The sequence below is a fragment of the Protopterus annectens genome, chromosome 10.part0 (assembly GCF_019279795.1).
Source record: "Protopterus annectens isolate FY-2018-M chromosome 10.part0, PAN1.0, whole genome shotgun sequence".
NCBI classification, from domain to species: Eukaryota; Metazoa; Chordata; order Ceratodontiformes; family Protopteridae; genus Protopterus; species Protopterus annectens.
Genome location: NC_056744.1, coordinates 1835733909 through 1835748145, shown reverse-complemented (window position 1 = coordinate 1835748145; position 14237 = coordinate 1835733909). Strand labels below are relative to the sequence as shown.

General features: G+C 42.5%; 1 protein-coding gene across 2 annotated transcripts in view; it reads right to left on the bottom strand.

The window, feature by feature from the left end:
* Window positions 1-1124: 1124 nt before the first annotated feature.
* LOC122814087 (secreted Ly-6/uPAR-related protein 1-like) overlaps window positions 1125-14237 on the bottom strand; it is a 31884-nt gene continuing 18771 nt past the window's right edge. For both annotated transcript variants that reach the window (XM_044086696.1, XR_006366784.1), the window contains 2 exons: window positions 7310-7420; window positions 1125-1383 (listed from right to left, as the gene is read on the bottom strand). In XM_044086696.1, the coding sequence (XP_043942631.1) occupies window positions 1274-1383; window positions 7310-7420 (221 nt within the window). In that variant the 3' untranslated portion in view covers window positions 1125-1273. The remainder of the gene's footprint in view (window positions 1384-7309; window positions 7421-14237) is intronic.

Below are 14237 nucleotides of genomic sequence, written 5' to 3'. Positions count from 1 at the left end.
TCAGTGGGGGGTGTTAGTTGAGGTGTCAATGGGGGATTAGGTGATGTATCAGTGGGGGATTAGGTGATGTGTCAGTGGGGGTGTTAGTTGAGGTATCAGTGGGGATTAGGTGATGTGTCATTGGGGGTGTTGTGACAGTGGAGGGTTAGGTGATGTGTCAGTGGGGGGTGTTAGTTGAGGTATCAGTGGGGATTAGGTGATGTGTCACTGGGGGTGTTGAGGTGTCAGTGGGGATTAGGTGATGTGTCAGTGGGGGTGTTAGTTGAGGTATCAGTGGGGGATTAGGTGATGTGTCATGGGGGTGTTGAGATTTCAGTGGGGGATTAGGTGATGTGTCAGTGGGGGTGCTAGTTGAGGTATCAGTGGGGGATTAGGTGATGTGTCATGGGGGTGTTGAGGTGTCAGTGAAGGATTAGATGATGTGTCAGTGGGGGTGTTAGTTGAGGTATCAGTGGGGATTAGGTGATGTGTCAGTGGGGGTGTTGAGGTATCAGTGGGGATTAGGTGATGTGTCATGGGGGGGTGTTGAGGTGTCAGTGGGGGATTACGTGATGTGTCCAGGTGGAAAGCGTTTGCCAACTGACTCAGGCTTGAGAGGGTCTTTAAGCCAAGCATGAAATGATGAGTAAGAGGTGAGGGTCTTTAAGTTTAATCATTTTTTTGTGAGATATGTTCTGCATTTCCTTAGTATTTAGAAATGTTTCCTGAGGTAAAACGTTGATGTAATTTATAGTAGCATTCCCTTCTTAATAACAAAATGAGCTGGGTAAATGGACACAGTTTTCTTAGTGCGCCTCAGTACTGAAAATCAAAAACCAGTAAGATGCATTTCCATTGTCTTCATATGGGGAATACAACTTACTGTCTTAATACTGGGAATACAGTAAGTTGTATCCCCGTATGAAGACAGGAGGAGCCAATGATGCAGTATACAAGGGCTTCTTCACAGCAATGCATTATAAGGATGCACTATACAAGGGCTTCTTCACAGCAATGCATTATAAGGATGCACTATACAAGGGCTTCTTCACAGCAATGCATTATAAGGATGCACTATACAAGGGTTTCTTAACAGCAATGCATTATTACAAACTTGTACGTCCCTAGAGAAAAAAACTTAAAACTGAAGTTTCTTGAATAAAGCTTTATTTAAGAATGTAGTCATGGCTGAATCAAACTTTATTTTAGAACATCACTGCACATTAGAGAAACTAAACACAATTTTTAAAAACTGAAGTGTCAATATGAGAACCATCACTTTCTGTAGGAAGGATCAGTTACAGCGGTCTTTGGTACAGCAGAAAACACTGTATTGTTGTGGCCTGGCCTTGGCCTTCAGCTCGAGGCATTTACTTGTAGTTGCACACATACGAATTATAACATCTGGCAGGAGAAATAAAGAATAAGTTACAGAAAGCAGGTTCTCAGCTGATCAGTTCTACACATTAGGTATTTGATTACAAAATGTGATTATGAACATTGTTGCCATCAAGTCCTTGGTACTAACAACAAAATATAGAAGCATTTAAACAGAAGTCATTCTTCGACTAGTTACATGTGGATGTAACTGCTGTATTTTAGGATCGTAAATGAGGAACTGAACATATTCATGTAGAGTACCACAAATTTTAGGACATACAGCTGCTTACAGAGCAGAGCATATTCATGCAGAGAATACCATATTCTAGAATACCATATTCTAGAATTCAAAACTATTTACAGAGCAGAACATATTCATACAGTGTATTATATGTTCTAGAACATACAGCTATTTATAGAACAGAACATTCCATGCAAAGTACCACAAATTCTAGGACATACAGTTGCTTACAGAGCAAAGCATGTTCATGCAGAAAACAACAAAATCTAGAATTCAAACCTATTTACAGAGCAGAACGTATTCATGCAGTGTACTATATATTCTAGAACATACCGCTGTTTACAGAACATTTCCATGTAAAGTACCACAAATTCTAGAACATACAGTTGCCTAAAGATTGGTGCAAATAGGTGTTTCCAAACACTAGAATCTGTGTGCCAAACAGCCATTAGAAACTTCCTGAATGCCTGCCCACTATGTTGCTTGTGGGTATAATTTGATTACACCTCTATCAAAAGGGTGGTAATGGAGGCATAATGTATCTTTAATGGTGTGATCTCTCATCTCAGTAGGAAGGAGAAACTCATATCTGATTGGTAGTTCTCCTGTCCCTTGGTGGAAACCAGTTGGCTGTACAACTGACCTTTCAAACTAAGACTTTGACTAGGGCCTCAGATATGCACATGAAAGAGTGCACATTATAGGTTCATAGCTTCATAGGTAGGTACTAGGCTAGTGTCCCTGGGGCCTATAAAAGCCTAGCCAAAAAGGTACCCTGGCTTTCGCCAATCAAGAAAATTATTTTCCTGTGCCCCTGTTGAGCAGAGCCACAGAAGTGATCCCCCGGGGTGAATTTCCCATTTCCTATCCAATTATCAAGATTTTTCTTGAAGAGTGCTAATGAGGAGCTTTATTTGACATAGGTAGTTTGTTCTAGAGTATGGGAAGTCTCTGGGACAGGAATATATCCCTCCAGCATGTTTATTGTTGTGACAAGGTTTAGGTCCCTAGAGTGTTTAGCTGGAGGGATTGGGATTTCTTTAAGTGGAGCATGTCCAACAGCTCTGGGTTTAACATAGCTTTGTATATAAGGCAGAGATTGCCTCTGAGTAGGTGATATGCGGCAGAGTAAGTCTGGAGTTTTTTGAGACGGTCTGCGTAGGGCATCTGTTTGAGGCAGGTAATCCTCTTTGCAAGGTATTTCTGCGGCCTTTCTAGATGTTGTAGATGTCTTGTGAGGTATATACTAAAAGGGGCACTGTATTCTATAATGGGTCTAATGAGTGACGAGTAGAGGGGAACAATGACCTCTTTTTTCCCTGGATGAGAAACCTTTTGTGATGAGGTGTGCCACGTAGAAGGATTTCCTGACTACTGCAGTGATGTAATTATCAAAGGAGATACTACTGTCCACCTGTGTCCTAAGGTCTCTTATCACACTTTTGGTGTTAAGTAGACTACCGCCTATGTGGTAGTAAATGGGTACAGAGTTTTTACCAAAAGGGATGACAATGCACTTTTTGGCATTGAGCTTGAGGCCATGGCTTTGACATCAGGCATCTGTCTCAGTGAGGCCCTTTTGTAGGATGTCCACATCGTTAGGAGTTTCGATTATGGCTCCTAGTTTGTAGTCATCCGTGAACTTTGTTAGCCAAAGACCTTCTGTGTTAGCCTGTACTTCAGAGAAGTAGATACCAAACAGGAGAGGACCCAGGACTGAACCCTGTGGTACTCCACTTGTCACTGGTCTGAAGTCAGATTTGGAGTCTGCTACTTTCACAGTGTGGGTTCTGTCAGTGAACCAGCTGGCAGCCCATCTTGTGACACAGGGATTTATACCTAGTTTAGTGAGTTTATCTATAATTCCTGAGTGGGGGATGGTGTTGAAAGCCTTGGCAAGATCTAGATAGGCTGTGTGAACCACCTTACCCTCATCTACAGCTTTGGTAACTGCTTCAAAGAAGTCTACCAGGTTTAGGAGACATGACCTACCTTTTACAAACCCAAACTCAGTGGTGTCTAGAGTTTGGAGATTACCAATGTCATTGCTTATAAGTTCCCTGATGATACATTCCATAGCCTTGCAGACCAGGCTCATCAGGTTAATGGGGCAGTAGTTCCTGGAGTCCATGGTGGCTCCCCCTTTGTGGAGTGGGATGACTGTCACTGTGTGCCATTCAGCGGGCACAAAGCCTGAGGTAAGGCTATGATTGAACATGATACTTAGGTGGGGTTCCAGTTCGTTCTGTAGTTCATGTAGAACACAGCCTGGGATGTTGTCAGTTCCCATGGATGCTGTGTTCTTAGCTTTGGAGATATGTTTTTTACCTGTGCAGCCATGATTACAGGAACTTTGCATTCTTCCGGTATAGAGATGGGTCCTTTATTAAATTATTATTATTATTGTTGAAGGTCTGCTGTGGCACAAGGTGTGTGAAGGCTGGGCCAGCTTTAAGGCCAAAAACAAAGAGAAAAAAACACAGAACTCAGACAAGACTTTGCACCTGTAACAAACCCCAGTACACTAACAGAGCTTTCATCCTAGCATACAGTGATGGTTGGTCTCAAACCTGGAAATGAAGTGGTGAACAGGATGATAGAGAGCATGCATGCCTGGCTGCACCTCAGGTGCAGAGACAGTGGTATTTTTAAAAAGTTAATGGAAAGATTTAAACATTAATTGTACATAATATCAAACACTTACTGATGTTGGAAGATTTTAAGTCAAGGGACATGTCAGTGTACTCATAAAAGAACATCATGTCTTGAATTAATTCTACATAACAAACCAGCCCTAAAAGGCACATTACAGTTAACTACATTGTTATAGAGCTTTAAAAAATATATCTGTTCTTTTTGCAGCATAGCTCTCAACCTTCTTTCTCTAAAATGTGGACCACTACCTCTCATAATGTAAGACAAAAGGGTAAAACGTGGAACACTTACTAACAACCTTAACGAGGAGGCTCAAGATGGTTAACATTTTGTTTTATTCTCACAAAATATCTATTTGAAGAAATAATATGATTCGGTATTATTTGCCATACACATCATTTAAAATATTCATATACTGAATTTGTGACAGACCATTTTAGTACTGAACTGCAATGAACAATAACTTTTTGAGTTGTAATGAGATAAATTTGAGAAGCATGTTATGCCATAAAAGCAGACATGGAATTCTCTTTCTCTGTTTCACCTCTACCTGGAAGTACGTTTTTACAGCATCAGATGTCTGTAACTGGGTCTATTTCACTGCAGACTGTTTCTATTATTCAAGACAAAGGTAGAGTGTTCCTGGGTTTTGAGGGACACTATATTTTATATTAAGGCTAGTTTTGCCTTGTTCTGTTGACATTCTTGCCATTTCTAATCACAAAAGATTTATGCAAATGATATACAACGCCAGTAACAAAGAAAATGGAGCAGCACCTACATTAAGGTGCTTTTTTCATCTTTTTTTGGTATTTGCCGATAATCCCATCCTAAATCTGTTAGCCTCCTCTTCTGAGGTCCTATCAAACCATCATTCCAAAACCTTGCCCATTTGATCCTTCCATTGACTCAATTTCCAGATGTAGGGAGGGTTCTCTCAGGATATCCTGTGGACTATGTCCCAGCAATCACTGACATAAGAAATGAGAAAACTTATCGGTTGCAACGCCTGTAGATTTCTCCTTATATCGCCATTGGAGGTGAGCTAGCCAGTGAGGCATTATTCTAATTTTCAATATCCCTGACTGGTGATAGACATTCACCAGTGTCACAGCAGCTATAAAAGTAGGAATAGCTTACCTGAAGATCAACATATCTGATCAGCAAGTCCTGAAAGGAGGTAGAAACTTCATCATGGGCATCACCTGAAGTTCCCTTTTCTACACTTTGCTGTAAAGATGTTAAATGTATAGCCTTAGTAAGTCACGGGATAGGGCACAAGTTTAAGTGTAGAGGATGACTGATGTAAGCACATAACATTTAGCTGTGGAAGTGACTGCTGTTCAGTTAGAATACAGTAGGAGTACAGATCAATCATCCCCTTCTGACTGCACTGTATCCATTTGGAGACACAAAAGACTAACAGAACAGAGACAGCACAGCTCTGGGGCACAGAAGAATGAAGGCATATCTATGACCCAGAAGACATAAATTTAAGCAGTTGCCCTGGTGAGGGAACAGCAGGACAAGGGAGAATGGGAGGGAGTGGTTTATGCTGCCTCACCCATCCTGGAAACAAACAGAAGTCGGGCGATTCCCAATTAGTTAAACTGCTTCACTGCAACCCTGCCTGATACAGCAGCCATTGACAAGGAGGATGCAGGCATTGTACTCCCAAGTTGGAGACAGTAGCCCTTGTCACCACAAGAGGGACGCACATGTGCTGATAGAGGAAGCACAGGAGGACCTTGTGTTGATGCTCACATCATGCCAGGATCTCAGGTTAGAGTTAATAGAAGCATGCCGTTATTGCTGACATGCTGATGAAGACACAAGAAACCCTCATGGTTCCATAAATGATGGCCCTTCTGGATAGCTCTGGCCTCATACTGTACTAGGTGTGCCCCTCGTAATTGGGGAATAAAGGGGCTGAATCTTCCTGAGGAGGTTTAATGGTCAGCAGGAACTAAAGATATAGAAATATAAAAGTGACAGAAGTGATAGGCTGGAAATATTCAAACTAAGGAAAATTACACTGTTTCTAAGAGCAGTTCTAGATTCAGGAAATAAAATTCACATTGTTAAGTAGAGATGATGTTATTTATGAAATTTGCAATGAAAGTTGATTAAATACAGGCAAGGTCAAACTATAACCTTAAGTGCTAGAAGGAACTGGAATCTTCTACTCTGGAATGTAAGAAGTGGTGAGTGCTTCACACACCTGGCAATAGGTGGTCTGCTTCCAAACAACAGTGAACAGATTGTGGAAAGGTTGAATCTTGGTTGTTTAGTGTTTAGCCAGTTTTCACTTCAGTACATGTGCACCTGGGGTGACTTGCTTATGATATGAGGCCCTTTCTTGAATTCAAAGAAGAGTATATTGTCTGCTTATAACCCAGAGTAATGGCCATCTAGTCAGGGGGTTTAATGTTTTTTTTCTTGGAAGCACCAGTCCCTCTCAATTTACTGTTTATTATAATCTATGAGAATTAAACTGGTAATACTGAGACAGGGACACACGTAATCTGCTCGATAAGAATGCCTTACTACTCAATCTTCTAGTATTCTGTTAGATTCCACCCCTCCCCCAAAGCTGTTAAAGCAAAATCCTTGTTGTGAAGTTGTTTAATGCAGTTTTTAATACATTCAGGCACTGCCTTCTCAGTCTAAGGTCGGAGAGAGCCCCCTTCCCTTACCTTGCTATGCCTAATGACTGAAGGGCGTAGGAAGGGTACAGTTCCTCTGCTCCTCATACCTGCTAAGTATGGAGGAGGGGGCATTCAGTCACATTCTCCCAGGTATACATGACTAACAAGTGCAGAAAATGGGGGAGTCACATTACACCTCCTCGCTTTAGCTTTTTATGCCTTACAAAGCATGGAGGGTGGACATAATCAGCAGTGTATGTCTGTTGGGAATGGGGTGAAGACTTGTTTCATCAGAAAGGGGGTCACTCTTGTTTAACTAAAAATGGATAATGACCGGACAGTCTGGATTTCTGAGAAGAACGTTCTGTTATCCTATGGTTTCACTATATGAGAATGTCGTACTTACAAGGTCTGGTGTTAAATGCTATCATGGCACACTCAGTTTCCTCAGGTTTGCATGTACGAACTTCACTGGGACAGTACAATGTCATGCAATAATTGCACTGCAATGCTTCCACTGCAAAAAAGGAGAGAAAAGCATTAAAAGGTAAAAGGTTATTTACAGGAATGATACCTCAGTGTTACCTGTCTACCTTGCCTTTGCAGTATCATTGTTGAAATCTGACACATGGTAGGACCTACAAACCAATCATGCTTTTCTTGAACATATAATTTAAGTAATAACAAAAGGAACACAGAGAATTATTTTGATTCATCTAAATATTCTGCATAAAGACTGTCGTAGTAGCATTCTCATTCTCAGCTTTAATAATTGGCTTAATTACTGGTGTCATTCTAAGGGGATCCAATGTCTGTCTGCCTGGGATGACATGCTTGACAAGCCACGCTGCTTCGCAAGGGACGGCTTGCACCTGTCACCCCTGGGCTTCCGGATATTGGCAAAGGCTCTTTCCACCCCCATAGTGCCTTTTTTAGGCAAGGCTCAAATGATAAACCTACCGCCCTAGAAAACAAAAATGGAGAAAAACTAAGGGTAATACTGCTCAATGCCAGAAGTCTAAACCTCAAGATGTACGCCCTCGAAGCCCTCCTCAGTATGGAGAACATCGATGTCTGTGCTGTGACTGAAACCTGGTTCAAGGCTCCTGAGAGCACCCCAGCACTATCAGGTTATACCTCATATCATGCGTTCCAGCCCCAAAATCCGGACCGAACCACAAAAGGAGGGGGAGTATCCATATTCATAAAGGATACCCACACCTCCAGGTTAGTGGCAACGCACGACGCATCGGAGACCATCCAGGTGCAATTAACCATAGGTAAAACTGCCCTACAGTTTGTAACATGCTACAGACCACCTTCTCAAACTCAGGAAACCCACACAGCCTTCCTGAAGACACTGGAGAGTATGAATGTCTCTCCAAACACCATCATATTGGGTGACTTCAACTACCCAAACATAGACTGGGAACATTACTCAAGCCCCAACACCCTAGCCCAAAGGTTCCTGGAGTTCATAAACTCAAATTCTATGGAACAACTAGTCACCATTCCCACACGAGGAGAAAATATACTAGACCTGATCATCACAAACATGGGGACAAAATGCTCCACACCGGAAGTATATCCCTCATTGGTGAGATCAGACCATAAATTAATCTCACTGGAGATCCACATCCCGCCCCCACCCCAGCAAAAGACCACAGTGAAGAACTTCTCAAAAGCAAACTTCACACTTCTTAAGACTGGAGTGGTATCCTTCAAGGCCCCCAAGCCAGTGGAAACCACAACCCACGCTGCTGAAACCCTTACAAATGCCTTCTACGAGCACCTCCAGGAATGTATGGATCAAGCAATCCCTAATAAAATCAAGACCCTTTCCACCAAAGGCAGGCGCCCGGTCTGGTGGACCCCAGCCATAAACAAACTCTACAACAAGAGGAGAAAGCTACTACATGACAGAGCAAAATCCCTAAAAGGGAAGGCATCTCTGATCAATACTAGCAAAAAACTACGATCACTCATAAAATCATCCAAGGCCAACTTTGAGAGAAAAATCGCTAATGACACAAAAGACAATCATAAGGCCTTCTTTAGCTATGTTAGAAACCTGGGTGGAAACTCCCAGATATGCTCAGAATTAGTCCAAAATGATAAAAAATCACTGAACCCACAGACATTGCCAACATACTGGCAGACAGGTTCAGTGCAAATTTCTCCCTCCCTCCCCACAAAGGAGAAATATCTATCCCACCAGAGTCTAGCCTCCCAAACATCTCAGATGCCCAGGTGAGAGCTGCTCTCTCTAAAGCAAAAACACAGCATCAATGGGACCGGACAGTGTCCCCGGCTGTGTGCTACACGAACTCAATGAGGAACTAAACCCACACATAAGGCTGCTGTTTAATCTTAGCCTTACTACAGGATACGTGCCCAAAGAATGGCGTACGGCAACTGTGGTCCCACTCCACAAAGGCGGTGCTTCTATGGACCCTGGAAATTACCGCCCCATAAGCTTGACGAGCCTTGTCTGCAAAGCTATGGAGAGGATCATAATGGAACTCATAAATAAAGACATTGGGGACCTACAGACACTGGATCCTACCCAATTTGGCTTTCTCAAGGGCAGATCCTGCCTCTTGAACTTGGTCGACTTTTTCGAAACAGTCACTAAGGCCATTGATGAGGGTAAGGCAGTTCACACAGCCTACCTTGACCTAGCAAAAGCGTTCAACACAATACCCCACTCGGGAATCATAGAAAAGCTCACCAGCTTAGATGTAAACCCATATGTCACAAGATGGGTTGCAAACTGGCTCAAGGACAGAACACACAGGGTTAGAGTTGCTGGTGCCATGTCAGACTCTAAGCCGGTCACGAGCAGTGTCCCACAGGGCTCAGTCCTGGGCCCCCTCTTGTTCGGCATTTATTTTTCTGAAGTGCAGGCAAACATAGGGGATTGTGGCTGACAAAATTTGCAGATGACTGCAAACTGGGCACCATAATTGACACTCCATCAGACACAGACATCCTCCAGAGAGGTCTCATAGAAATGGATAACTGGTGCCAGAGCCATGGCCTTAAGCTAAATGCCAAAAATGTATAGTCATACCCTTTGGGAAAAACAAGGTAACCCCTAATTACCACATAGGTGGTAATCCATTAAACACTGGAAGAAGTTATCAGGGACCTGGGGACCCAAGTTGACAGTAACCTCTCTTTTGACACTCACATTGCCAAAGTGGTTAGGAAGACCTTCTACATTGCCCACCTGATCATGAAGGGATTCACATCCAGATCAGGAGAGGTCATTGTACCCCTGTACTCTTCACTTATCAGACCAATGATTGAGTACAACACCCCATTCGGAATGTACCTTACCCGACACCTGCAGCAGTTGGAAAGACCCCAAAAGTTCCTCACCAAAAGGATAAAGGGGCTCAAACATATGTCATACGATGCCCGACTGAAGAAACTCCAGCTCTATTCTGTCGCATACTGTCTGCTCAGATGTGATCTGTGCCTGACATACAAGGCCATGTCCAACCCGGAATTAATGGACATGCTCCACCTCAAAAAATCCAAATCCACCAGAGCCACAAGAGCAAGAGACTTAAACCTCAACACGGATATAAATAGGACGTGCTGGAGGGACAGATTCATCACCCAGAGACTCCCTACACTATGGAACAGAATCCCAGTCCATGTGAGGCAGAGCCCCTCACTGACTCTGTTCAAGAGAAATCTTGACGAGTGGATGGGAGATCATAGGTTTACCCCGGGAATCATCTCTGTATCACTGCTGGACAGAGGCACAGCAAACTAATGGGTATAGTATTCTCATCCTAAGGGGTGGTGAAAGCCACACACACTCTGGCTAGGCTTATAAATGCCCTAGGGCAGATAGCCTAGTATGAACCTATGAACCTATGAACCATTGTTATGCTCCCTGATGTGATAGCCACCATAATCATCTACCCCAGAATAGATTCCTGCACCTGTTCTCAGGTACTGTCAGCCCCAATGTTCAGCAACTTAAGACAAGGTGCCCCCTGCTTCAGGATACAGAATATCTGGTCCGATTATGTTTCAGTTATTTTAAAATTTCTCAGTGGCAGTGACAACTCACCTTTCTCTGCTTATAGGGTCATAGGTAGTTACTAGTCATGCAAACCAGGAGACCATAAATGAGCCTATCCCACACTCCCAACTGCTAGAAAGCACTGTCTGCTTAAGCGACTCACTCAAAGTCACACAGTAGGCAAATAACGGTGGAAAGATTCAAACCTTGCACCCTTCGCACTTGGAGAAGCTCATTAACAAGCGAGAGCTTTAGTGCTTCCCATTGTATAGCATCTATTTATGTTTTAGCGTCAACATTACTTTCTGTTTGTTAAAGTTGTACAGAAATGTTGCCATGGGCAGTGATCCTGAGAGTTGAACTGAAGGACACCTGCCACCATGTGGGGTAGAAACGCTACACAAAAGGGATCTGCAGTCTGTTCAGATATCATATACCCCCTGCTGTGTGGACTGGGCACCCCAGGAATTAATCTGAAAAGACAGTGAGAAACCTGTGTTTCTCAAGCAAAGAGCAAGCTGTAAATATGGAAGAGGGAGCGGTCACATGGCTAACCGTAGGGGTGATGTATACATAGTTTAACAAGCATTTTTCAGTGCTAGATGCCGGCTTGAACTGATGACAGACCACAACAGCAGCATGGCTGGACATGAAGAATAATAGGGTTTCCTATCATATTTTTAGATCACAATTATATAACATTCATATAGCAGGGCACAGCTAACTCAAAGTTATATAACTTATTCATATAGCAGGGCACAGCTAACTCAAAGTTATATAACTTATTCACATAGTAGGGCACAGCTAACTCAAAGTTATATAACTTATTCATATAGTAGGGCACAGCTAACTCAAAGTTATATAGCTTATTCACATAGCAGAGCACAGCTAACTCAAAGTTATATAACTTATTCACATAGCAGAGCACAGCTAACTCAAAGTTATATAACTTATTCACATAGCAGAGCACAGCTAACTCAAAGTTATATAACTTATTCATATAGCAGGGCACAGCTAACTCGAAGTTATATAGCTTATTCACATAGCAGAGCACAGCTAACTCAAAGTTATATAACTTATTCACATAGCAGAGCACAGCTAACTCAAAGTTATATAACTTATTCATATAGCAGGGCACAGCTAACTCAAAGTTATATAACTTATTCATATAGCAGGGCACAGTTAACTCAAAGTTATATAACTTATTCACATAGCAGGACTCAACATATCTTTGCTCCGGAGGCCTTTGTCACACAACATTATCCTGCTGAGACCTTGCTAAAGGAAAGGCATTCAGCAGCATGAGCACAAGTCACACGAATATGGACATAACCAACCCCCATCATGAAGTAAACAACAAGCTTACATTTTTCATTTGCTTTTTTTATCATTTCAAATGTTTTCTCCTGCCAAAATCTGCAGTAATAAGCAGAAACTGTTAATCATAGGAAAGAACACAAGGCCATACATTCATACCACCGTCTGTAACTACCAATTAATTGCAACATGTAACTCTTCAATTCAGTCATCTCTCAAATCCCTGTTCCACAGCGATGTGCATGTCGCTATTAGTGCAGTGATGAATGCTTTTAATAAATTAGTATATTTCCTGATCCCATGCCTTGTGTAAATATTAATAACCTAGTAAACATTTCTACACCTGCAACAGTAACATTAGTATAACATCACTGAGCACCGTATATATTTTTGGATTAGTATAAAGAAATCAAGGAGCAGAATTCCTAACGGTCCAAAGTTAGAGTATATCTGCAGTGGCTAACTGAGATTCTGGGAGCTTAAGGCTAAGGGTACTATAGCACTAGGTGTTTGGGTGTGTGGAATTAAACAGTGTGATGTCAACATAATGTTGGGAGTCAGGATAGGGGTTGCACTAGGTGTCTGGGCAGGATACCTTAGAGATGGTATGACAGTAATGAGGTGCAGTGGAGGTCAGGCTAAAGGTACCATACCAGTGTTTTTTGGATGTGCTAAATCAGATGCAGTGTGATAGAAATACGGTGTAATGATTGAACAGAATAATTATAGACCTCATTAGCAAAATGGATGTGGGTCTCAGGTGGGTATCATTCTGCACCAAGGATAGGAAGATAAACAAATATGAGTCAGGTAGGGTAGTTGAACTGCTTACCAATGCAGAGGGGAATCATTCTGGGGGTTGGATGGACTCTAGTCATCTTGATTCTGTCAATTTCAGTAACAATTTTGGAGTTATGTGTTCCCAGTCAATAACATACTGTTGAGGTTAGGAAGATGCATTGCTGATAAGACAATCAAATCAAAACACCAATCACTGCCGAGCTTAGAGACAGTGTAGATGGTGGAGATCAGCTGCTGCTGATATTGGAGATAGGGTAGTCATGGAGACCCACTGCTGCTGAGCTTGGAGATAGGATAGTCGTGGAAACCAGCTGCTACTAAGCTTTGAGATAGGGTAATCATGGAGACCAGATGCTGCTGAGCTTGGAGATAGGGTAGTCATGGAGACCAACTGCTACTAAGCTTTGAGATAGGGTAGTCGTGGAGACCAACTGCTACTAAGCTTTGAGATAGGGTAGTCATGGAGACCAGATGCTGCTGAGCTTGGAGATAGGGTAGGCATGGAAACCAACTGCTACTAAGCTTGGAGATAGGGTAGTCATGGAGACCAGATGCTGCTGACCTTGGAGATAGGGTAGGCATGGAGACCAACTGCTACTGAGAAAGGAGAAGGAGTAGTCAGGGATGGTCACTTGCTACAAAGACTGTAGATGAAGTTGTGGTCAGTGGAGACCAGTCACTGCTGAGATGGGAGAGGCAGAGGACAGGAGAAAACAATGAGAAATACTGGGTGAAGGAGATAGCGGAATGCTCCATGAAATGGGATATCTACCCTTTGTTGAATGGTAATCGGTTAAATGCTATGTCCCTGAGCCCAACATTCCAAAGTTACTACAATTTGAATGATTTCACATTAATTGGCTTTACTGCAACACTGATTCTGTGCAATACATTTTTACCTAGTCATGGTGTTTCCTGATGTGAACCATGAAGGGTTGCAGGGGCATTCTCTTGCAAAAAGTAATATGTTCTTGCTATCAACAAATTTTAATGTGCTGTTCAACAAAGTTCACTTGTCCAGTGTTGCTGTTGTGTGTTGTGTGATGTGTTTACTTCTCAAAGTAGACCCACACTGGTCAGTTCAGGATTGGGATATGTGGAAAAGTAGGCACAGGGGCTACAACTGTTACTATAAAACATGTGGTTAGTGGGCTGTGATGTCTTACAGATTGTG